Here is a 27,009-nt window from a genome sequence, read left to right as displayed (position 1 = left end):
GTATCAGAGGGATTTATGAGAGAGTTTAAAACAGTAAAGAGAACCTGAGGCCTGTGGCTGTTACTGGTGACCAGGGTTGATATATATACTGGGTTTTAGCAGTTTTAACAGCTCTCTGGTATTTATGATAAGCACTCCCGTGCGATCCCTAAGGAGACCTGGAGCTTGTCCTTCCTTATCCATTCAGCCACAGTTCTGAACGTGGTTTAGGACGTTGCGTCCTACGTAGAGCAAGGGAGTCATAGATATTAGTGCACGTGGAGTTAAAAAGTGTGACAAGCTCCTCAACACTGAGGTCACAACAGCCGTCCAGGGTATAAATCAGAGAGTCTTTAAAAACAGTAGAAAACTGTGACATGGTTAGAGATGTGATGGTACGCCGGCTGCGTGCAGGAACACCAGTTAAAAACAGTAGAACACGGGACGAAGATTATCTGATATACCCGTATCACAGATTACAGTGAGAGCTACACTACAGTATACCATAGGACAGCACCAGGTCCAGTGTGTGACCCTTCTCATGTGTCGGACCAGTCACTGACTGAGTCAGATTAAAAGAGTCAATAAGATTTAGAAAGTCTTTGACCAGAGGTCTGGCCATCATGATTTAACAGAATCCCAGCCACAAAGTCTGCAAAGTGCTGTATAAAATCCTTTTTGAACTTTGGTGGACGGTACACCTCCGCACACAGCACTATAAGAGGAGAGTTATTAAGCTATCAAGCTCCTCTTCTGTGGAACCAGCTCACAGTTTCAGTACGGGAGGCAGACACCTTCTCCACATTTAAGAGTAGGCTAAAGAGTTTCCTCTTTGATAATGCTTATAGTTAGGGCTGTCTTTGACCAGCCCCTAGTTAAACTGCTATAGGCCTAGACTGCCAAGGGACTTCCTGTATACCTGGAGCAGGGTTACACCTGGATTGTGGTTGCATCTGCTACCGCGTCCGCTGCCTGCTTGACACCAACTGCTACCATCATTAATTAATTCCGTCTGTACGAGGGACTACCAAGGCTAATGAGGGACTACCAAGGCTAACGAGGGACTACCAAGGCTAACGAGGGACTACCAAGGCTTAGTGACAAAGTGGCAGCCTGAAGAATGAGACTTCTCGGTCACTGCCAAAGACATCAAGAACTCCCAGCAAGCATGCTGGTGCTGCGGGAACCAACGCATGGGCATCGATCACAGGGACGTCCCACACCAACATACATGGACGTACTGAGGAGAGATGCTGGACAGTGCTGGCGAGCTAGCCAGATGTATGGTGGACTGAGATAGCTGGAAGCTTCGCTGGAAAGCCCGTCTGAGGACGACCCAATGATATCAATTCAGATAGTTGTATTATCATTCTTTTACATCCACTGCTATTGACTTTTGTTATTAGTCCTACTTGTATTAGTTATTACAGCTGCTGCGCTATTATTCTCTCTCTCTCTCTCTCTCTCTCTCTCTCAACCCAACCGGTCTCGGCAGATGGCCGCCCACCCAGAGCTGGGTTCTGCGCCAGGTTTCTACCCGCTAAACGGGGAGTTTTTCCTGGCCACAGCGCGTTGCAATGTTCTTGGTGGATCTCTTGTTGGGTCTCTAAATTATAGAGTATGGTCTAAGACCTGCTCTATATATAAAGTGTCTCGAGATAACTTCTGTTATGATTTGACGCTATATAAAAATAAATTGAATTGAAAGGAATTGAAATTATTAAGTCATATAAAGTCTTATTTGTTATTGATCTAACATTAATCAGAGCCATGTGAAGGGTGCGCTCCACTCTCGGTGATGATGCAGCACGACAAAGCGGGTGAAGGTTCCTTTAGTCCACACCACTTCTGTGGGTTTGTACAGTTTATGATGACGGGAATCAGTGAGCCAGGATCTGATGGACCTGTTTGAGTGGGGGACTGAATCGTGCTGGTACAAGAGACGATGACCTACCCAGACGTATCGCACAAGAAAACAGTCAAATTCAATTCAAAATTTGAGTAAAACAACATCTTTTAATTAGAAACAGTACAACATAAGTTTGGCTGAGTTTTGATCATATTGTGTGTGTATATAATATAATATAATGTGAGTGTGATTATTATTATTATTATGTTGACTGGTCTGGTGGATGTGGAGGGGCGGTCTGAGACCTCAGGGGGTTTAATGTTGGTGGTGGCCCAGCAGCAGTGACTGTGCTTTTTCTTTACCTCACTAATAATGTTAGAGGACCATGGACCATTGCGGGGGTTATAAACTGTATATACAGGCTAAACCAAACTAGTATGACAAGTTCTTACAAGATTAATATAACGATGCGATGAGACATTTAAGTCAGTATTGACTTCCACTGATACATTGATGGGATATGATTGGGATTACATATGAGATATAAAGTCAGTAGTGCAGATTATGGAAATATTAAAAGGATATTTTTGAGAGTCGTCTAGCTACAGAAATATGAAATGCACAGTCTCTGCATGCCAGACATTGACACGTGTAGGATCTAAATCAAACTGACTCGTTCATCCTGTGACAAATGGAAATAATGTTCTCCCATCATCACACACGGAGGTGAGTGCTGCTTCTGAATGTGAACGGAGACCCTGACCAGAGGAGAGCGCTGAGCGGCCTGACAGCAGTCTGATAACAGACCACTCCTGAATGATTCAATCAGGCAGCTCAGCCCCTCAGCTAAGCGCCAAGACGTGCCCGTCCCTGTGTGTTACACCGATTATCTGCACGCGCGTGATGAGGGATGAAGGAATTTGTCATCATTTGCATCATTCCACAGGGATGGGTCCAGAGCTTGTCATGTCCCACGGGCAGTTTACAGTGGGAGTGTGGACGGATCTTTTTCTTTCTCCACTGTAAACAAAAATATCACTTTCAATGTGTCCGAAAAGAAGCAGAAGAAAGGAGCCTATTGCTGCTGCATCAGGACGCTTTCCTCATCATTTGTGTAGAATGTTTCTGTATTTAAATACACCAACACAAATACATTGTGTTTTTTGAGTGGGAACTGCACACTGTAATGATGATGCAATGTGACATACAATTAAAGCTGCGAGCAGTGATGAACGGGCCCTCGCACCTTCCCGTGCGTCGGGGGTACTGGCGGGACACCGACTGACGCGGCCGGGCATGATGAAACCGTAACTCTGATGAGCGCAATGACGCCTGCCACGAGAGTCTATGACAATATGTTCATGAGTTATGAAAGGGGGCGTGGCTAATGTCTTGGGGCGGGGCTATAAGTCTATATTGGCATGAAAATGACCTCAGGCCTGGACCACCATCATGGCTGAGAAATTTGGAGCAGTTACAACAGCTTCCTGTTTCATGGCGAATGGCTCAAAATGGCCGCCACGCCATGGTCAGGTCGTTCAGTGAAAACTCATCATTTGAATAACTTTTTATCCTGAAGGTCTTAAGATGGTCCTGACCAAATTTCAAGTCAATCTGATTAAATCTGTAGGAGGAGTTTGTTAAAGTACACGGCCTATAACGCTGAAAATGGCTGACTTCCTGTTGAGTTTTGGGCATACCTCCAAGAGGCTTTTTTGTGCGTCTCCACATGTTACATCTGTCTGCCAAATTTCATACATGTAGGTAAAACCGGAGCGAGGGGCTCAATTTTTCAAACTTTCTAGGGGACGCTAGCGAGTCGATTTGCAACACCCGAGGCCGAGACCCTTAAAATAGCAAAATTTTCACCACATCTGATAAGTGTGCCAAGTTTAGCAACTTTTTGAGCATGCTAAGGCCCTCAAAAAGGCGATTCATTTTATGAATAATAATAAGAAACACTACAGTTTCAATAGGGCCTCCGCTGGCCCGACGTTGTCCGTGCTAGGGCCCTAATAATGATGTGGTACGTAAAAAATCCCATCTCATTGATTTAATCCACTAACATAAACACTATATAGAAAAAGGGTATTTCCTTTTCTTCCCCGGTTTGATTTCTAAAACAGTTCCATGAAAACCTGTCTTGTATGTGGTGACATATCTTGCCACATCTCTGCATCAGGACTTTATTTTCTCAAGCATCATCCACAGGTAGCTAATAGGATCAATATGTCAGTTTGGAGAAACACAGAATACACATTGATCTTTACATTTACTACACACTGAACTGTCACTTCCTGCATCTTAATAAGTACACATACTGTACATACATCAATGTGGAGAGATGTCAGAATGATGGGGCAGCACCCTGAAAAGTTAGGGGTTCGGTGCCTTGCTCTAGGGCACCTCGGCAGTGCCCAGGAGGTGAACTGGCACCTCTCCACACTCCGTACATGGTCTGGATTTGAACCGGCTACCCTCCAGTTCCCAAGCCAAGTCCCTACGGACAGAGCTACAAGTAATACATTTAAATGTGTCACATAAGGCTCGTTCCTTGTGTGTATACTTGGCCAATAAAGCTGAATCTGGTTCTGAGGTGACCTGGAGTTTGTGTGTGTTGTGATGCTGAACTAGCTGTGATGTTGCAAAATTGCTTGCACGCCTTAAAAACTTAACAAGCCTTAAAAACTGCTTGTTCTTAAACTTAGGAAAGCATCGACATTATCCCAGTGGATTAACAATGAGTTTCTGGGCGCCTGGGTTAGCTCAGTTGGTAGAGCGGGCGTCCATGTATTAAGGCTTGGTGCTGACCGCGGCGGCCCGAGTTCGAATCCGGCCTGTGGCCCTTTCCGCATCCACTCTCTCTCTCCCCCCTTTCACGACTCTATCCACTGTCCTGTTATAAAAATGGAAAATGCCCCCAAAAAAATAACTTTAAAAAAAACAATGAGTTTCTACAGTACGGCACCTGTATGACAAAGGTCCTTCACTTGAGGCACCAGAAGTGAACACACACAGGCCTCTTTTTACAGCCTCGATGAGCGTGGAGCGCTCTGAGGCCGTTCTGTGAACACACACAGGCCTCTTTTTACAGCCTCGATGAGCGTGGAGCGCTCTGAGGCCGCTCTGTGAACACACACAGGCCTCTTCTTACAGCCTCGATGAGCGTGGAGCGCTCTGATGCCGCTCTGTGAACACACACAGGCCTCTTCTTACAGCCTCGATGAGCGTGGAGTGCTCTGAGGCCGCTCTGTGAACACACACAGGCCTCTTCTTACAGCCTCGATGAGCGTGGAGCGCTCTGAGGCCGCTCTGTGAACACACACAGGCCTCTTCTTACAGCCTCGATGAGCGTGGAGCGCTCTGATGCCGCTCTGTGAACACACAGTCTAAACATCATGGAGCTTCTGTCGTTCTGCCCTGAGGAGCTGTACAGGCAGCAGTCCTACTTCCGAAGTCATACATGAGTTTGAGGGGATCCATTTACTGTAATAAATACTATTATTAGTATTATTATTTTGTATCACCTGCAATATGTTCCCAAATGTATTTGTCAGGCATAATTAAAGTGACACAATGTCAAAAAGCTTTGTTCTGTCCATGAGACGACACCTCATCATCTAAAATATAGTGAGCATATACTGTACCAAGGTCACCAAGGCCTTTTCTTTAGTGCCACCCTAACGCCAGTTTTATATTTCATGGTTGGTTATTTTTCTTTTGTGAAAGTATTCCAGGACCTCTGCACTCTGTTACATGTTCTGTGCTTTTGCAATTTCACCACCAGGTGGCACCATTCTCATGCTGTGGGGAGTCCTGATAGTTCAGAGTGTCTCAGAGGGAGAAAGGGAGTTTTTTGTGTGTGTTGTTGATAATGTATAATGATGATGATGATGATGATGATGATAATTTGCTTTGTGATTAAATGGGGTTTTATTACACATTAAATCTCCCTACTTTTTTCTCACTTGGTGCTGATCATAAAGTATTTTAGTGTAAAGTTAAGGCAGCTTTTTAACTCTATAGCTGCCTGTTTTGTGTTAACACTGGGAGGAACAAAGGCTGAACATGCTGCCTGTAAGTGTATTGGCTCCCTGCTATGACACCACAGAGATATGGGGATTGATATGGGGATTGATATGGGGATTGAGCAGGGATAGTGCTCAGACTACTTCTGACCATTATGAACTTCTAATAGAAAAGCTCTCCTTAGTTTGATCCTGACAGGAGTTCCTGAACATTACTGGTTATAATTCCGTCAGGACCACTTTAGTCAAAGAACTTTATTTCCATTGCAGTAATATATACATTATATTTGGCGGTATGGCTCTGCTCTGGGACCTCCCTGCCCATCCACGCGCATACGTGGATCCACGAGCCTACGTGGTAGCATGAGGCAAGGAGAGCACTCCTCCTTGCCCTTCCATGTGCATACATGGAAAGCCAAAGGCAGGGAGAGCAGCAGCAAAGACCCCCAAAACAACCATACCAGGCAATCCTCCCTGGCCTTCCATGTGCTTACATGGAAGAGCCACAGGAGGAGCTAGCTGAGCACCCAGTGAAACCCGTACAGATTCAAACGACATACAGTGATGCCATCCGCATCTACACAGGTCGCGCCCATCCACGCGCATACTTGGATCCACGAGCCTACGTGGTAGCATGAGGCAAGGAGAGCACTCCTCCTTGCCCTTCCATGTGCATACATGGAAAGCTAAAGGCAGGGAGCGCAGCAGCAAATACCCCAAAATTAACACGCCAGGCAAACCTCCCTGGACCTCCATGCACCTACATGGAAGAACCAGCAGGAGGGGCCATCGGTACGACTTAATGGAAAGCTAATTAGACTAAAACGATATACAGTGATGCCTTTGATTTTTTTAACGGTTGCAGGGTGAGGTAGATGCATAGAAAGTTTAAATAAGAAGTCATCCAGATATGCCGTAACATTTAATATATATATATATATATAGCCAGTAATTACAGAGCACTCCGGCCGGAGATAACGCTCATAAGCCGTTGATGACCATCGGCCCATAGCCTTGAGTGTAGAGACGGGAGCTGTTAATGCTGCCGTTGTCGCTGCTCCTATGCGGAGAGAATGCGCAGTGTAGCGTTCTGGTGGCAGTCCGCATGATTGGCAGAGGAGGCGAAGGCGTGAGGCAAACCAAGCTCGGGACATTGGCTTGCCCTCCTCTGTGACAAAGAGTGGCTCTTGTTGGCTGGCTTGAGGTCGGCATCTCAAATAGCGGATCATGGAAGACAGGGGACAAAAAACGGAATTAGACTCAGAGATTAAAACAGATGTCCCTTTCCTATCTCTATCAGTCTTTGAGTGTTTTAAAAATATGGTGAAATAGTGAGTGTTAATGGTTACGTCAGCTATAGTGAGGTCATGCGAAGGATTGAAAGATTCAGTGCTTGTTGTGAACTCGCCACCTCTAAGAAACCCGAAAAAAGCTGTGAGGAAAACAGTTTCTAATAACAAGTCTGTGTAAGCACCAAAACACCCGTTTCTTAAATGTGTGATTACATTTCTAATGAGTGAAAGAGTGAAAGGGAGACGAATATCTTTGCCTTGCGGTTTCTCTTTTTTAAGGCCATTTAGCAGGAGACATATAGATGGGTTTTCGAGCAGGCTGTTGGTGGATGGATCCAAACATCGCAGGTGGAATTGGATACCTGCTACAAGACCCTTAATGGAGGATGGCTGCTTTTTTTGTGATTCAAAACAATGGACTATAAAGGCACATATGATAGAAATATTGACAGGCAAAGCAGCTACAGAGAAGGTGGCACAAAAGGAGAGAAAGTAAGACCATGCAGAGTCATACATTTTTAATGTAGATTTAGCTAATCCGGATCGCATATAGCGAGCAGCGGAGAGCATATAATTTTTCAGATCCGTGTCTAATCTAGCACGGTTTGACTGAATGGAGGGCAGTTCAAGCTGGATGGCGCTGCCTCTGGGCACAGTTGGCGGAATTTCTGAAATTCAAACCGAGACAAAGAATCAGCAATTTTATTGTCCAAACCTGGAATGTGAGCTGCCCGAATGATGAAGTTCCCCATCACAGATGACCACGTAAGGCGCCTTACAAATCTATTAATAAAAGGAACTGAGGAGCGTCCTTTGTTAATGATGTTGACAGTTGCCTCATTGTCACAAAAGAACATGATTTGTTTCCTTGACCAGTTTTTTCCCCACAGAAGACATGCTATCACGATTGGGTACATTTCCATTAGAGCAGTAGAGGAAACATTAGCTGGCAAGGATGACATTTCTTTTGGCCATGCATCAGCGAACCACTGATTATTGAAAAAAACCCCGAAACCAACAGAGGGTGCTGCGTCTGTATATAGCTTAATAGCTAATGAAGTTTCTAGTATCTCATTATAAAAGAATGAGATGCCATTCCATTCTTCGCACAGAAGAGACCAGAACCGGAGCTCGGATCTGCAGCCTGCATCTAAGCTCACCATGTCATGAAGATTCTTTACCGTTTTAGAGAGGTCAAGAAGCCTGGATATGAAGGAGCGTCCCTGGGGAATAACACGCATTGCAAAATTAAGATGCCCAAGAAATGAAAGCAACTCTCTTTTTGAAAACACTGCTACCTGCTGCACTTCCCTCATGACCTCTCTGATGCGATTTAATTTTTCAGGAGGCAGGGAGGCTTGCATCAGGTTGCTATCTAAGGTGATGCCTAGAAATTCTAAAGCTTTGAGCGGGCCTAACGTCTTCTCCTCGGATAGGGGAATACCCAGTTTTTCAAACGTGTGCCTGAGAGCAGAGATGCATCGATCTGGTTTTAAATTGGGATAGTCCACCAGCAGAAAATCATCTAACAGATGGAGCACAAAAGGCAGTTTACAGTTGTTATGGAGAATCCAGCAAAGCGCCTCTGACAAGGTGTCGAATATTTTTGGGCTGCTGCGACAACCAAAGGTGAGTCTTACTGAGAAGTACATTTTATTTCTCCATTTAATGCCGAATAAATGCCACTGAGAGGGATGTAATGGCATCATTTTAAAAGCATCTGTGATGTCTGCCTTGGCTAGCCACGCACCCCTGCCTGCTTTCTTGATAAGCTTGATAGCATCATCAATGGAAGCATAGAACAGGGAGAACGGTGCTAAGGGAATAAGGCTATTAATGCTTTCGGCTTCGTCATTGTGAGGAGCAGATAAATCGATGATTAAGCGCTTTTTTCCGGAATATTTACAGGTTGCTATACCTATAGGGTTAATGCGCGTGGTTGGAAAGGGAGATTTATCGTATGGACCGATCACGAAGCCCTTCTTGACCTCCCTTTCCAGTAGTGCATCGACTGTCTCAGGCTCTTTCAGTGCAGACTGAAGATTATTACAAACGAAAGACACTTTTGGCAACCAAGTCAAGCCAGCTAAGAACCCTTGGATCAACCCTGTGATCAAATAATTGACGAAACAGCGGTTTGGATGCTTTTTTAAAGCCTTCCCCAGCTCGGGAACGTTGACTGGGGTTGATGGCTTTATTTCCTCTTTTCCTTTTTTGCCATGCGGTTTCGCCTCGGGCACACCGATTTCGGATGCCCGTCCCCACAGTAGCTGCAAGCATGAATATATCTACAATTATTGAATGTGCAAACATTTTCATTGAAATTGAAACACATTGGAGTTGCTAACGGCATCACCTTGGTCTCTTCTTTTTGGTGGCTTGGGAGAGGCTTTGGTGGTTGGTTTACAGTCACAGACTTGGGGCACAGATTGGGGGAATGGGAGAAGGAGCCACAGATTGCACAAGAAAGTACTTGATGCCCGGTGAAATGTCTGCTTATGAGGGCCAAGTCCACTACGGACCAGTCCAGTCTTTGGTTAAACCTCTGGACATGGCGGCTTTTGCGGAGAAGGATTTGTGGTATTCATAGAACAGTGTTCCTCCATAGCTCATGGCCAGATCAGAAATAATGGCTAGATAAGTGTCCAGCTCTGCTCTACGGAATGGATACTCTTCGCATATAACATCTCTGAATACACCAAAAGCCACAATGAATTCAGCCAGAGTTAAAGTTTTTGAGAGCCGGGGGTCACTATCCTTTAGCATCACAGACACATCTCCACAATCTACAATGCGCCATCTCCACAATCTACAATGCGCCATCTCTGAGCACAGCATGATTTTGATCAGATTAATGTCATTACCTGCAAGGATTTGGCCTCTCAGATTTGGAGAGATTGCAGCAGCAGGAGGAAAGAATGGGACCCCTGTGGAGATCTGAACTGCACTTCCCAGAGATCTCCGCGGGAATGTGATGTCATCGCGACTTTGTTGAATGACGTCATCAATCCGCGGCGCGAACGCAGACCACGTTGGCGGTGCCGCAGCCGTAGAGGTCGATGGCCCGTCCGTGTTTGGAAAAACCCGGCTTGCTGGGGATGCCGACACGGACTCCAAGGCTTGGATCCTGGAGTTCATAATCGTGAGTGATGACTGGATGCTGGAAAGAGCTGACATGACAGGGTTATCCTCCTGGTCCACGGAGCCGGCTGCCGGGGCTGAAACTCGGACTGCTGGGGCTTGGACAGCTGGAGTTTGGACAGCTGGAGCTTGGACAGCTGGAGGTTGGACAGCTGGAGGTTGGACCGGGGCTCGGACCGGGGCTCGGACCGGGGCTCGAACCGGGGCTCGAACTGTTGGAGCTCGGACCGGGGCTCGAAACGGGGCTCGAACCGTTGGAGCTCGGACCGGGGCTCGGACCGTGGCCCGGACCGAGGCCCGGACCTGGGCTCGCACCGCTGGAGCTCGGGCTCGTTTGGAAGGCGGCTCAGCAGCCGTAGCTGGGACTGCCGCGGAGTGTTGGGAACTGTGTTTCCTCTTCTCAGCGGCCTTCTTGGGAGCGCAGGATTTGGGAAGATCCGCTGGTGGATTTTTTCCATGGACATTTTCCAAAAACATTTGGAACAGCTCTTCATGAGAAGACCCGACTGGCGCCGTGATGCGATTTTTGAACAGGATTTCCAGGAGCCTGGACACTGGCCATTCAGAAATGCTGGGAGCAGGATTTGAATTCCGATTTGTCAGACGCGAGCTCCGGCGGATAGGGACCGGGCTCTCTTCGCCGATGGCTTCCTCTGCCTCCGATTGCTGTTGCGGTGGCTCCAAAGCCCCGTCATCCAGCCATGGATCCTCATCATGGACGGACATCGACATGATGAATAGCAGGGTAAGTTGCAGCGTGTACTTGGAAATTTTTGTTGTTCTCATGTGTGCGAGCGGCTTTGTAGAAGAAGCAGCACAGGTAGCCAGGTTGAAGGAGCTTAAATAAGGCGCCCTGTATGAAATTTGCCAATGAATGCCTAGAAGGGAATCAGCTGATCTGTCAGATGATGCATCAGCCGATTGGCCGGCCTAAGATCGGCCGCCATCAGCTGACAGCTGTCATATGAGCAGCGCTTGACTTCATGGCCTGCCTGAACTAACGCTACGCTCGATTAATAATAATAATCTCATTATTCAGATAGTAACACATTGTTAGTGTAATCTGTAAACAGAAATTAATATGTTGCTGTCTGTACTTTGTCCTCCGTGTGTCTGGCTGTCTAATCTAATACATCAATACAATACATAATCATCTCATCATTCATTTCTCTCTGATATTTCTTGCATCAGTCAGATGTCCCGGTTATGGAATGTCCAATGATTAGGGTAGTTGAGGGGGAAGAGAGGATGAGGAGATGATGGTGTGTGTGTGAGCTGTCAGGACAGGGCAGCAGAGACCCGGCATCGTGGTGTCGGTGTTGGCTCCCAGCGAGGTGAAGCTCTGCTCCTGGCCGGAGGAGGAGCTGCTGCTGCCGGGCGCAGAGCTCTCCACCTCCCGCAGCTCCAACTGCAGGTCGAAGGTGGGAAGCCGGATCTTACCGTCGGCGGTGCAGCTGGTCGCTGCCGGAGGCCCCGCTGGGGTCTGAGCTGAAGGAGCTGAAGGAGCTGAAAGAGCTTAAGGAGCTGAAGGAGCTGAAGGAGCTGAAGGAGCTGGTGAACCTGCATGATCCCGTAATCAGACCTGGTGTCACCGATGACGAGCATTAAGAATAACTATATAGAAATAGACAATTTTCTCTGTGATGGTCTCATTTACTTCTGTCTTATATATATATAAAGCACAGATGATATATATATATACAGTATATATATATATATGTATATATATATATACACAGTATATACTTAGGTCACACACATCATTGAGACTGTTTCATGATCAGTTAAAAGTTACTCACAGTAACTTTAAATTAAATCTGTATACTTACTGGAGCAAGGTCACATTTTTAGAAGTGGTATTTTCATTGTCTGTGACCAATACATACTGTACATGATGTCCATTACAATGGGTCTGAAAGGGTTTAGTTTCACATGAACTATTCTATTTGAAATGTGCTCAGTTACATTTCAACTGTTTGTGTCAGCTGATGTGGAGCTGAGTATCATCTGGTGAATGAATAACAAAGCACAGCTCAACAAACAGGTCCAGGCTTATTTAATGGTTCATAAATCAGAGACATTTAGGCTACATCACACACATTAAAGTGTAGGCAAAAGCAAAACACACAACATAAAAGAAAAGAAATTGGTTAGAATTATTTCCATTAATGTATCCAAGTTCTCAAAGACTCCACCCGCCGTTAAATCACTGTTACACCGAGTTACTGAAAGAAGTGATGCAAACATGAAGAGTTTCAACTAAAGTCAACAGTTGGACCTCCTGTCACTCTGACACAGACCACTTTCATTCACATCGCTCAGAAGTCCTCTCAATGACAAATACTCCAACGTACCTGAACCACCTTCACTCAACTCTCAGAGACAAGACCTCAGACAAACTAATACAACATGACAGACACAGACCAGAAGACACGGACCAGAAGACAACATATAAGGACAGTTTGAGTGTTCAGGACACATCCACATGAACATAGATATTACACAATTATGACAAATACTTTGTGTGTATATTACGCAAAACATATTAGGAACACAGAATGATGGCAGCTAGTGAGTAATGTCAAACATTTAGTGTAATTAAGTCAAAACCATGTGCAGATAGAAACTACCGTTCACCCTGAACATTACTACCTGTCGCACAGGTCTTAGGTTAGGCACACATCTTTTCAAACAATGTAATGAGTGATGGGTAAAAGCAATTCAATGACTGTCACAGGAAGGTGTGCAGTGGCTTCAAAACAAATGTCATATAGAGTCAAGGAGATTCATCTGACAATAGGCTGAACATTCAAAGTGAACACAGTGCAGATGATCCTCAGACCGTGGGACAGGACACAGTAATTAGTTCTCTCTGCTGCACTCAGTTATGTACTTTAATGAAGAGTTGTATGTATCTGCATCAGACGGTGTTAGTGTCCATGTTACAGGATTCATCTTTAACATTCTGAAGAGGTCCAGTGATCCTCCAACAGACTCTACTTTGAATACTTCAGGGCCAGCTGCATGGGGAATAAAACCACGTCAAATAGGTTAGTTGCAACAACAAGAAAAACAATGCAAATACATATTAAAAATCTGAACTTTATAATCTTTATTACATATATAATAAATGATTTATCTTGTAGAAAAGGTGTATGTTGTAGAAATAGCGAGTAGCATGTTCCTGCAATAGCAGAAGCTCCAGTTTCAGGACGGCATGTCTAGGACCCAGTTGTTCATGAGGCCGACTGTCTCTATATACTAATTTATATACTAGTGAATACACAGTGTTTTACCATTTTAATTCAGTTTAAATAATCTTAATAAATAAACTGTGCTGACCGCCTGTTTACCCACAATAGGCTGCGTGTTATTAGCCAGTCAAAATGTAAAAAAAAAAATGTCTATAAATCTATATATATACAGTATATATATAAATAGATATATAGATATATAGATAATTATATATATATATACACCTTACCCTACCTTACTACGGTTAGAAAGAGCCCTCGTTGGTGTTGTAACAACATTTCGTTTCGAAGTTATTGATCCGGGAAATTACAATCTGTCAATATTTTTCCAACTTTAGTGAACTAGTTCAGTTCTGCATTACTCTTCCACGATTGAATATGTTTATCAGTATTATTTTGGCCCGTGGTACACACATTCACATTATCTCCTCATTATTTAGGATTGCTGATACTAGATTTCGTGCTGATTGGCTCATAGTGACACACACGTCTAGCAGCGCCAACATCTGTACGGATAATGACCTAAAACACAAGACAGCAGCAGCGCCGTGATGACTTCATATTTCATTCCATATTCTCAGAGTTTCATTCAATATATTCAGGATTTCATTCAATATATTCAGGATTTCATTCAATATATTCAGGATTTCATTGCATATATTCAGAGTTTAATTCAATATATTAAGGACTTCATTCCATATTCTCACATTTCATTCCATATATTCAGGATTTCATTCAATAGTCTCAAATTTCACATTATATATATACTAATTTCCTGAACGGCATGCCACAATATATATATAAAGTTTACTGGCTTCCACCACCTTTGTGTCACTGAGAGTTTAAAGAACACATTGATTTGGTTGTGGTCTGAAAGGGGGGATTGCTGTCTGACAGTGAATGCACTGATACTGGAGGGGTCCATGTCAGTGATTGCATAGTCCACTACACTAGACCTATAGAGCTGAGGAGTATGTGGATCTCCCTAAAGAGTCCCCTCTGAACCTACCATTAACTATGTGCAGGCCTAAGGGCTGACAGAGATCTCCGTGCCACTTTGATTTATTTCAGAGTCAAAGTTGTTCCGATGGGTGACAGTATAAACAATATATCTCCATGCTGTTCTGTTACTAGAGTGTGAAAGTGTTCTGAGTATGTTTATTTTAGCTGGACAGAAGCCGGGTGCACAGGGTGTGCAGCATCTCCCTGTCTCCCAGCTCAGAGGTTGCAGGGGAAGGGAATGTAGCAGCAGGCTGGGCTACAACTGTAGCATAGCTCCGCTGCTGTGGGTGGGGAGGGGGATAAGGGATAGGTGCTGCAGCATAGCTCCGCTGCTGTGGTGGGGAGGGGGATAAAGGGTAGGTGCTGCAGCATAGCTCCGCTGCTGTGGTGGGGAGGGGGATAAGGGGTAGGTGCTGCAGCATAGCTCCACTGCTGTGGGTGGGGAGGGGGATAAGGGATAGGTGCTGCAGCATAGCTCCACTGCTGTGGGTGGGGAGGGGGATAAGGGATAGGTGCTGCAGCATAGCTCCGCTGCTGTGGTGGGGAGGGGGATAAGGGGTAGGTGCTGCAGCATAGCTCCACTGCTGTGGGTGGGGAGGGGGATAAGGGGTAGGTGCTGCAGCATAGCTCCGCTGCTGTGGGTGGGGAGGGGTATAAGGGGTAGGTGCTGCAGCATAGCTCCTCTGCTGTGGGTGGGGAGGGTTAGGCCATGGCTCTACCCAGTTCAGTTGCGTACTATCTGGATTGGCTGGGGCCCTATACTTCTCCACTGTGGCGGCCAAGGTTATAAAGAAGCAGGTGTGCTGTGGCGAGTAACCTCTAGCCGGTCCGGATCAGTGTGGCTGGGTCAATCTAATGTCACGGCAGGTCGTGCATCCATCTGGCTCCACCCACTGGAGTCCAGTAAAGGGCGGAGCCTGTGTGAGTTAGAACGAAGGTTAAGATATTGTAATCGTAGTTCTAGAAGCACAGGTGGAGTCCTCTAACAAGCGGGCCCTGTCACTCCTACGCTGCTTGCTGAAGAGGGTTTAGGATGCAGACAGCGATGTGTGCTGCCGTATGCAGTATACTGTGGGGTCCATATGATTGGAGGTGAGTATAAAGTCCAGTGTAAGGCTCCACTTGTGCTTATAGAACTAGGGTTACAACATCGTAACCTTGTTTTGTTGTCTAAACCTATCAAAGTAGTTTTGTTTTGTCAACCAAATTGTTTACATGGTGGCGGCACATAATACATTACCTGCCACCACTGGTGTAGTCGTGGTCATTTCACATAGGGTAATTCTGTGAGATCACATTGCAGCGGACAGAAACTATTTGGGCGGTCCTAGAAATGTAGTCCTGAAACTGCAGCCTCCTCTACTGCAGGAACATAATGTTGGAAATAGCTGTATGTTTATGTCACCTTGTGAGCAGTGTCTGCAAACTGCTGGGTTTTGTGCATCAGCTCCACAGTCTTGTCCTCAGCACGAGTCAGTCTGTTTCCACGCTCCCCAAGAGCAACATTCATCCTGTGGACTACATTACCCATAGTGCTCCCTGTGACACGCTGGCCTGGCTGACCTGTTCATAAACAAAAGAAGAAAAAGTATGTAAAGAGAAATTTAGCGAGCAGGCATAGTATTGCATGTAAGAAATCTATAAAATACTGTAAAGAACAAAAGTCTTCCCCATATATAAATGTTCCTCCTATTACCAAATGAAACACACATTACACCACATTAGCATTCAGCATCACTCAAGTCATATGGGGACCATGGATATGCACACTAAATCTCATGGCAATCTGGTCCAGAGAACGATATCCCAACAAGTAGAGGCCAAAGTGTTGACGGATGGATGGACAGAGAGACTGAGGAGAGGATCTCTGAGTGTGAACCATCACAGACCGGCCCGGTTGATCTGTGAGCATACAGTCTGACAGTTACTGACATCACCTTGGGTGATCTCAGGGTATCACAGCTGGTAAATGTCAATCACCTTATGTTTCACTTCAGCTTACAACATGCAAAATTGCTGGTGCAGATTCAAATATATTCCAAAGGTGTTTTCCATTTGCACATACTCAACAACTGAGACTGATGACTGATGACTGATGACTGTTTAGAGCCATGTGGCTAGGAAAGCCCAGAAATCCTGCAGGAATACAAATGATACCATGTTCCCGTACCAAATCAGACATAAATGTTTTTCAAAAACAATTTGTTGTGCTAATCTATGCTGCAATTAGCATGGAAAAGTTCCCATTTTCAAATAGTTTATTATCACATGCACAACAATTACAGAAGCAGTCAATGTCGATGAAGTTCTTGGATATCAAGTTCCTTCTCACTATGCTAAATGTGTCTAAAAAGGAAATCACACAATTAAAAACTAAATTTCAGCCCCAAGCGGCAATTCAGGGTTCAATACCTTTCTCTGTAAACAGAAGGAAGCAGCTCACCTTCCAAAATGAAAGCAGCCAGCAGCATTAAACTGGTTTCAGGTTACACAAAGCTGAGCAATGTCAGGTCAGCTGGTTTAATCCTGTTAAAAGAGTGAGACCGATCATACACTTCTATTCATATTAGTGTTTTTCACATTATGCAAATTAGCAAAGAACCCATCACAGCAGACTTCTACGGTCTAAGAGGCTTTTATGTAGAGCACATTGAGCTGGACATGTGCCACATTTCAAGTCAATAGGACTCACTGTGTGAGGGGAGTGGCCTTTCCATAATCACGTTTTTTGACATTAATTACAGCGCCATCATGTGGCCGATTGAGGTAATACTTCTTGGGAAGCATTCGCACATTTTTTCCAGTTATTGGGCCAAGTTTCATGTTTCTAGATAATTCCAGCTCACGTCAATTTGAGCTGCGGCATAAGACGACAAATAGTAATAATTAAAGCTGCAAGCAGCGATGATTGGGGCCATCACTCCTTTGCCTACGTCGGGGGTGCTGGCAAGACGCAAGTTCAAGGAAATGTACATTTCCGAGACCATCGGAAACTGCACGCACAAGTTAGACGTTATTTCCTGCGTGGATTGAGTGGCACAGGAAATGACGTATTGCGAAATTCGCATCACTTCCTGTGTCCACTATGTGGTGCTAAAGAATGTGCACTAAATGTAGACCATACAATGTTAATTTCAAGTAAATCATAACACTGACTTCCTGTTGCCAGTAGGTGGCGCTATGACTCTGAGTCAATATTGTCATGTAGACGTCCTCAGGCCTGGAACGCTATGAAGTAGGTCATGTTTGGGGCAGATTTGACCAAGTTACAGTTACAACAGCTTGTTGTTTAAAGGCGAATCATGTAAATTCTCCACCACGCCACGGCAACATCATTTCATGAAAGCTTAATCTTGTAATAAATTTACATCGCAAAGGTCTTCAGACTGTACTGACTATATTTGAAGTCTATCGGGTTAAATCTCTAGGAGGAGTTTGTTAAAGTACAATGCTTGGAAATGGCAAAAATTGCACATTCAATTAAAATGGCTGACTTCCTGTTGGGTTTAAGATATACCTCGAAGAGGCTGTTCTGTTCATCTGGACATGATAAATATGCCCACCAAACTTCATACATGTAGGTGAAACCACAATGAGGGGCTCAATTTTAGCAATTTTGTAGGGGACGCTATTGAGCCATTTTGTCATATACAAGCAAGAGACCCAGAAAATATAAAAAAATAAAACATAACATAACAACACTACTGTCATTATCACTAGCACCACATGTCACAGGTCGACTGAGGTTAAACATGAGGTGCTGTTGAACTGTAACTTGGTGCCTCTCTGCAGCCGGGCACGTCTCCTACCCATTACACTGCCCCTGTCAGCGGGTTCAATGGTGCACCGTGCTCCCTGTCAGTCTCAAAGCCCCAGTCTTTCTAAAGACCGGCTATTGTGTCAACCACCCCGAAATAAACAAAGTGTCCTCTCATCTGACGGCCACATTACAGAGAGGTCTTTCTGCTGCAGCACAGTGGGGACAATAGACAAAAAGACAGAAGGGAAAAGGATCCAGAGAGACACGAGCCCAGGATGATATGACCTGAGGAGTGATGGTGGTATACGGTGAAGGTAGGGAGGAACCCTGTGACAGGAAGTTTGTTGTTTTCAATCCCACAATACACTGTAAATGGAGAAAAAGGAAGCAGAGGCCAAACCTGCTTAGTGAAGAAAAGTGTTGGTAATGTTTGACCCTTGACTCCAATGAGCATCTTCTCTGTAGAGTTTTTAATGGATTTAACTGATATCATCTCTCGATGTTGTTAGGAGTGTAGCTAGCGATGCTGAGCATCCTGAAAGAATGTTGCTCTCCCACCTCAACATGCATCTGATGGAACAGATCGTTTCTATTTCAATCAATACAGCTGTCTACACAGGCTGAGTAATGGCTCACAGATCACTCATGTCTTATGCGTACAGTTGTACTGCAACTCCCATACAGCAAACCAGCGTTAGACCAGCACCACGGACAGCAGCTGGAGCACCACATTTAACAGCGTGCCCTGGACTGAGCGGCCAGATGTTCTCACAGACACAGATTAGACGTAACAATAACAGGTCTATAGATTTAAATCTCTGACCCCACTCCATAATAACAAAGATAAACCAGTACTCATCCATTAACAACACTGCTTAAGAACCATGTCTTATTTTATGGGAACGTCCCGGCCCTGAGCAACGCAGCGTGATGTGTCACGCCGTTTAGAGCTGAACTTTTGTCAGACGCCCAGCTGTTTCTATTTATTCCTGTCGCTCGCCTTGAAATCTCCTCAATGGACCAGGAGCGCCTGATTATCTATATGATACCTCCTCATTTCACTACAACAAGCTAAATAAGGTGTCAGCAGGCTGGAGGGAGATCACCAGAGAGCTGAAGGTTTCCTCCTGCTGGTGGCTATATTGGATGTCATTTCCAGAAAATATCACAATATTAAACATGTGGAAGGGAAGTGGTTCCGTCTCCAGTCTGATCTGGATTTCACAGCTGCTAGGTCGCCTACGTGGTTTGTCTACATGACGTAACAGAAGTGCATTGTGTAGGAAGGTGATTTTTGGGCTCCTGTCAGCTTCTGGGCCTCGGTGCGCCACACCCGATATTTACGCCACTGAGTCGTGTGCACCTCCTGGGAAGTGGGAGACCACATTCAGAAGGTGGTTCTGGGAGTCACAGATCAGATGAAGATTTATGATCTGCTGCTGTATATGGGAATTGTATGTACTGTGTGGCCAGTTAATTTATTCCATCCACGGGACTCACGGGATGCCTGTGATATGTCCACCTGTGATATGTCCACCCTGTCTCAGCTCCCTCTGAAATGTCCCAATGGCTAAAAAGCACAAGGTAGAGAGTACCTGCATGTGGTGGTACAGTGTTAGACCGCCTGGTATGGCTCCGCAGTGCTGGCTCCAAACTGTTGCAAAGCTCCTTGAGGACAGCTCCTGGAAGCCTAAAGCATCCCAAAATGTCCTCGTCACTCTCTGCAAATAGATCTACATGATCCTGGAAGATGCATTCCCTCCTCAGGGCACGATCTGCGACATTTTACAGCAGTAGTAAATACGCCTCTATGTGAGCCTAGGATGCAGAAACAGGCCTTTGTTCCTATAACTAGCATGACCAACCACTATTGGATGGCATGGTTCTCAATTGATATGAATTGAAGTCTTAGTTAAGTGTTTATTTATTTTAAAAGACCATAATGCTTTGTAAAATAGAGAAAATAAATATTAAAAATATTAAAAGTTGAGTGCTGTTGAGTGTGTGTCGATTCTGTTCTTACCTAAGAACAAATCCCAAATAAGAAAACGTTGGTGAATGTCAGAATCTTTGTGAAAACTGCGAACGTGGGTTTTAAGAAGGAATTTCTTCTTAACAGCAATTGGTGAATGAGGCCCATTGAGCTGTGATTGGTTGGAGTCCAACGACTCAATCTGACCAAAGGTAAGAATATAGTGTAGTCTGATGCTGGCACTAGACAGGCTGTTAATAGGTGCAGCGCTAATGCTATGCTAATTGCTTTAAAGACAAGTGAACTGAATGAATAAAAAGGGTCATGGATTTAATTACTCTAAGAGTTTGGGTTTCCTCCAGCTACTAATCTAACAGGATGTTGATGTGAGTTGAAATGTGCAGACCTGCAATATTTATCCTTTACAGTACACAACTAATAAATAGTTAAGAGGATACATTCTGGCAAAGAGCTATTGTGCTACCCAAACTCTTAAACTTCATTACTCAAGCAATTTAGTGTCACATTCAAACTGGGGACAGAATGGTCAGAGTCAAGGACTTTTAGTCCCTAGTATGGGACAAGCTCCAAAACCGACAGCATCATGTCATTAATCTCTCCCTGCCTGCTGCATACCCACATATTTCAATCTCCACACCTCCAGTGTATCACACAGGCTTTCTGATAGAAAGTCTCCAAGATGACATCACTATGACATCATCGGGGTTATTTTCTCAGACTTGACAAAGCTCCTGCAGAGCATATCCAGACATTATACGACTGTTGTCAGAGGTAAAGTAGTACAGGCCATAATGAATAAACCTATATGATCAGTAAATGCATGATTTAAGCAGCCATTTAATCACTGCCTTACCTCGAGCAGGTGATCTTTGGCGTGCAACTATTACATTCTTCATGCGATTCATGAAGGCTTTGCAGCGGTAGATGACCAGATTCATGGTGCAGGCGTCTGAAAGAACACATTACAACTGGGCTCATTTACATATATGTGTCATAAACCTCAGTAATCATGTGACACTACCTCCTGTGAGTTTGGATTGGCAGTTGATGAACTCTGTCTGTCTGGGAGGACTGTAGCTCTTCCGTCGGGCCTGCAGGGTTCTGGATGCAGAACCTGGTGAGGAGTCACTGGGACCAGCTCTGACCTGAGCGCACTGACTCACTCTCCTCTGGCGGGACACCTTGCCTAGACTCCCTGCTTTCTCCCCCCAGTAGGTCTGGCAGGCATGGTACAGGATCTGCACAAAGATACACTTCTCCGCTGATGAGCTGGCCACCCACTGGTCCACAGCGTTGTCAAACACCAGGTCAAACTCTGGGCTATCCTGGAAGGGCAGGATACGGGCAGGACAACAAAGACGGCAAACAATTCAACATACAGTATATATACAGTCTAACTTATTGTTAGAGATTGACCACTAATGGTACGAGCAGAATGTCAGAATGCTGCCGACCTTGTTGGGGTTGATGCCGTTGACCTGTCGGAGCTGCTCCACCGTCCACTGGGACCTTCTGGTAAAGGAAGAGGAGCCTCCAAACTGCTTCACCTTTGTAATGAGGAGCTGATGTGGCCTTGTGTTGGTCACTAGATTAACAGATCATACACAAAATATGATATCCCTACTGAAAGCCTTCAATAATACAGTAGTTTAAAATGGTACAACCAGTTTACATAATAGCGGCCCAGAAGATACTGGAAATGCCACACAGAAATCTTGACAGATTTTCTTTGTGTTTATTTGAAAAACAAATTTTTTACATCTCCTAAAGCGTGGGTCCGATTGTTACCAAACATCATGGATTTATAATACATTATTAGACAAAGACTATCAAAAGTTATCAAAAGCTTGTTGATATCCCATTGCGTTTTGAAGATATTAATCAATGAACTTTAAAAGGGCACGTAACACCAGAAATTGTTTGTCCAATCAATACAAAACTCAAAGGATACGTTTTATAACAATTTTGAACGTGTGTAAAACTATTTAGAAATGACTCCACAGGGGACGCCACCAGTTACAAATATGTGCATGGGCCTGACGCAAATTTGACCATAAATCAATGAGTTCGTCCCAGCATCACCAAACTTGATGGATATTTTTAATGAACCTGTTGAAGCGTCCCCAAAATGCCAAGAAATATGACTGTCGGGACTTTGAGTGTACACTTACAGAAAGGCTGCATACATTGTAAGGATGAAACAAGGGAGTGATTGGTCTCACTCCTTCTTTATACAGAATTAAACCAGATGAAATGACTTGGCTCTGCTTTGTGAAGCCCAAAACCCGATCACTGCTGCTCACGGCTTTGATTTTGGCCATTCAGCTGCTTCCCTCTGTTGAGCGAATAAAAAGTTGAACCCGCGAACTGCCACTTGCAGTTGTAATGACCTTTTGCCATTGTGAATTGTTGTTATTTTCTTGTTCAGCACATTTGTAGTGGAATGTAAAATTCTTAATAGAATTGATATACTGAGCACTGAGACCTAGGGAAGCTGCTGGTGGTCCTCTGGGGACCATGCATATATGTACACAATTGCATGTCAATCCATCCAGTAGTTGCTCAGATATTTCAGTCTGGACCAGAGTGGTAGACTAACTGACCGACTGATTGCCATCCCTAGAGTCACACCACTAGCATGCATGCAGACATTTTCCATGGGCTCCAGCCAAGACGGTGTTCTCAGGTGGTTCCCTGTGTGATAACTCAATCTGGAATTGATTATATGATGTGATTACTGGATCTCTCCATCCCTAGAGCATTGGTGAAAAGGCTTACTAGAGTGTGGCCGCCAGCTTTAGGCAAGAGATGATAGGTGACTAGTTAAGTTTAACATGTTTGATTCTTCATCCAGTCATCTACAACATTATCCTAGAAATAAACCTGTAATCCTGAAAAACTCTTTGATTCTTCCTTTTCTACACAAACACAATATTGTTGTTGGTAAGCAAGGTTAAAGGGGAACAATATGTTATTCCCATGGTCTAGGAAAGTTCAATCAATATCTGTGAACATGTGAACAGAAAGCTTCCCATTCGATATGAAAATAGAAAACAAAATGATGCATGTTTAAATTTGTGCATATCTCAATATCAGTTGGAATTAAAAAATCCACTTGTCCTAAAAGGGTACTGTACATACCCTTTTCAAGAAAAATAACTAATACTTTACTGTCTGTAAAAGATACAAGACATGAACCAACCATGACTCCAACATTAGGGCACTATTGAAAAAATGGCTTTCAACGGGTTTAATTATTTTATTTTAATGTTTTGGTCTTATTCTGTTTAAAGGGACTGTTTGTAACTTTTTACACGTATAAATCAATCCGGGTCGGTGTTCCATGCGCGCTCGCGTGTGTCTACGCTGTTCAGACAAGACTCCAACACAAACTACAGTGAAGCACCAAAACCTCCTGGTTGTATCTAGTGAAGCCCGTCTGTTAAACAGTGTTGGCCGCGGTCGGAGGACGCGGGGGAGACCGTAGCTTTGGTCTCCAGGGCCGGAGTCTCTGCTGTACTCTGCTCCTCTGCCTGCTTGCCTTCACTCACACACCGCGCTCGTTCTTGCGTTTTCGCTCCACTCTCACGTGCATGCGCGCTCACTCCACACTGCAGAAGAGTTAGTTTAGCTCTGAGAATATCTAGTGAATGTACAGTGGACGTTTGTACAGACCAAAACTCCGGCGTCTCCCCCGTTCCCTCCGGCCGCGGTCAGGAGGCTGAGGCAGGAAAAGCCAACACTAGGATCAGCATTGATTCATGGAGAGACCTTCGTCTGGTCAGCTAACATTACTTTGCTTTGCTTTTAGCTGACGTGTGTCGCCTCACTGTGTTGAGCGATGTTCGTTCATGTCTATGTAGAGCGAGCACAAGCCTAGCTCGACGCTGACTTTCGTTGATTTAACGGCCACAGGTGAAGCTGTTAACAAGACATTTCTGAATCTTACAAACAGTCCCTTCAAGTGAACTAAAGAAATGACTGGACACATTATTAATAAGAGGGAAGGATTCTGTAATTCTGCTTTACACAGATGAAGCTTTACATCCTAACACGTTTTTTACATCTCACTAACTCTGTATTTTATTCTATATGGTAGGCGTTATAACTTTTGATGGATCAGAAGGTTGTCACTGGGATTAATGTGATTATCTTCCATGCCCACTGACAGCTCCGCTCCTGCATCTCTGCCAACCCTGTATTCTCCTAAACAATGGCTGCAGTGATGCACCAACGCTCAACAATGCATCTGTTCTGAGCCACAACAACCCCGTTTAACCAGCACAAAAACAGGCTTAGTTTGAAAAAAGTAATGATGAAAAAAATGTCTAGAGTGTGAATGTGACTGCATGACTGGCTGCTTAATGTGCATGTGAAACAAGGAAGGTGAATCAGCCGTTCTCTCTCATCTACAAACTACCCATGAGAGTGATGCTCAGACCAACAGTGGAGGCCCTTTGTGACATATCATACCTCCTCTTGTTGTTCCCTCGTTCCTCGTCTGTATCACTACTATCACTATCAAAAAGTAATAAGAAAAATGCCAAAAATGTAATCTTTTAATGTTTAAAAGAAATAACCCATATGAGTATCTGTCTGTTTCCATAGTGTAACAGCATCACGCCGCCAGAGGTCCTCGACAGTTACACATAAACATATTTAGGGAGCAACAACTGATGAAAGTCTATTTTAGCTCAATGTTGATGGAACTACTTAGACTTCCATTGTTATTCATTATAATTCATTTTTGTACATTTGATGCTTTTAAAAAAGTATTGTTAAGAAAAGTTCTAAAATGATCAGTATTAGTGAAAATGAATAATTTTATTTCACTATTCTCTCTTTAACATGTAAATGAAGGACTGTAATTTCATTCATTCTACTTTTTACCATTTCTATTGTGTCCACACTTTAAACTCTCTGATGAATAACGTGCAGCCTGAATCGGGCAGCCATAGAACCTCCAACAGAGACTTCTTACGTGATTAACTGGCCAATTAGAGCTTCTGTTACTGATCCGAGGACCCCCTTTCATCGTAGTGCTACATGGTCATTTACAGACTATGAATGCTTAGCTCATTTTCACTGAATGAAGGAAGTCTTTTACCTGAAACACAGATGAATGTGGTGTAGTCTCCTTTGGCTCCAGTCGGCAGGAAGGACATTCTCTTTCTTTTCCTTCTCCGCACCTCCACTACCACCAACATTCGCTCATCACGAGGGATGAAGACCTCTCTGTTGATGGCAGACTGAATGTTCATAGTCCTGAGACCTGCACAGGTGATGGATGGATGTTAGGTCACAGTCCAGACTGTGTAGATGGGCAAAAAGACTAAATAAGAAACCAAAAGAGCTGCCCTCATGATCCCAGCCCACAGCATATAGAAACAGTCACTGAATAATCCTCTAAGGGTTACAGTATACATACAGAATGGTGCTGACTATAGGTAAACGGTAAATATATAGCTCCTTTCTAGACTTCTGACCACTCAAAGCGCTTTACACTGCATGTCAGCATTCACCCATTCACACATACATTCACACAAACACATTCACACACTGATATCAGAGGCTGCTTGTTTTTTTTACATTTGCTATAGTGACTTTATTTAGTTTGACTCTCTATTTTGCCGTCAGTATTTACATGTTTAAAAAACATCAGCAGTTACATACATGAGAAATATGAGATAAATAAAAAGACGTTTAGGAAAGCATTAAGTCTAGTGATGAAATGGTGTGTCCATCATCTGATTTGACAACTCACAGAAATGAATCAACAACTTTGATAATTTATTGTTTAAGTAAATTCTCAACTGGCTGCAGTTTTCTCTGTTCTACATCCCAGTAAACTGAATGTCTGAAGGAGTCCCCTTCTCTGAGGGTCATTTTACTTTCTGTTATTTCAAAGACTTAAAATTTAATTGATTAATTGGAAAAATAATCATTGGATTAATCAAAAATAATCGTTAGTTCAGCACTAATAAAATCCATGAAGACTTACAGTGTTTCAGCTGCTGCTGTTATATATAAGATTTCTATAGGATAAGATAATAGTGATGTGCCTACATAAACATGTGTTTCAGTACTGAGAGGCTAAAGTAGATCATGATGTACATTTATAATCCATGACTCTAAAGATGTGCGCGACAGGTGAGCCTACCTGTTCTTGTCCGTGTCTTCTGACTCTTGTAGTGGCCTGTAGGAGATTACAGCCTGACTGTCTTCTTAGTTAAATTCATTCAGTATTTCCCACCAGGATCCGGTCATGAATGCAGCTACCGCACACACCAACCGGCGTGCGATGCTGTGAAGACCACAGTAAACCACAGTCAATCCCATTTCAAGAGGTTGACATCCACCACGTGGTTAAGGGCTGGAAGTCAGAGAACAGTCAGCGGCTGTCTCATAGACAGGGCTGGGGGGGGGGGGGGGGGGGGCTGCTCTTCTATGGAGGTCCAAAGTGTCCATTGTTAAAGGCTTTATGAAGGCATATGAATGAATAAAAAAAAAAAATAACTATGAACTGTGAAATTAAAATAGTAACTCAAAAAGCATTAAATGATATAATATATAATACTTTGTCCTCAATCAAGACATTTTCATTGGCTGTTGCTTTGGTCTGAATGAGTGGACAGTCAATAATAGTAATAATAGTAACTTGGATTTATATAGCGCCTTTCAAGAAACCCAAGGACGCTTAACATAGACATA

The 27,009-nt window shown here is 44.1% G+C and overlaps 1 protein-coding gene across 6 annotated transcripts; it reads right to left on the bottom strand.

Moving 5' to 3' along the window:
- Positions 1-12,328: 12,328 nt before the first annotated feature.
- Positions 12,329-26,668, bottom strand: stxbp6l (syntaxin binding protein 6 (amisyn), like). Of its 6 annotated transcripts, none has more exons than XR_012591426.1 (8): positions 26,459-26,622; positions 25,406-25,570; positions 21,753-21,883; positions 21,320-21,623; positions 21,152-21,247; positions 19,901-19,995; positions 15,951-16,108; positions 12,329-13,309 (listed from the first exon to the last, which is right to left on the bottom strand). XR_012591426.1 is itself a non-coding variant. In XM_074615869.1 (8 exons), the coding sequence occupies exons 2-8, from the start codon at positions 25,557-25,559 to the stop codon at positions 13,286-13,288; spliced, it is 981 nt and encodes a 326-aa protein (XP_074471970.1). In that variant the 5' UTR covers positions 25,560-25,570; positions 26,459-26,624; the 3' UTR covers positions 12,329-13,285. The 6 variants fall into 6 exon arrangements, 4 of the variants coding, with proteins under 4 accessions (XP_074471970.1, XP_074471972.1, XP_074471971.1 ...); XM_074615869.1 differs by having other exon boundaries at positions 21,152-21,266; positions 26,459-26,624; XR_012591427.1 differs by lacking the exon at positions 19,901-19,995 and having other exon boundaries at positions 21,152-21,266; positions 26,459-26,621.
- Positions 26,669-27,009: the final 341 nt, after the last annotated feature.

Source organism: Sebastes fasciatus, chromosome 18, assembly GCF_043250625.1.
Source record: "Sebastes fasciatus isolate fSebFas1 chromosome 18, fSebFas1.pri, whole genome shotgun sequence".
Classification (NCBI taxonomy): Eukaryota; Metazoa; Chordata; class Actinopteri; order Perciformes; family Sebastidae; genus Sebastes; species Sebastes fasciatus.
This window is presented reverse-complemented; position numbering and strand designations above follow the sequence as displayed.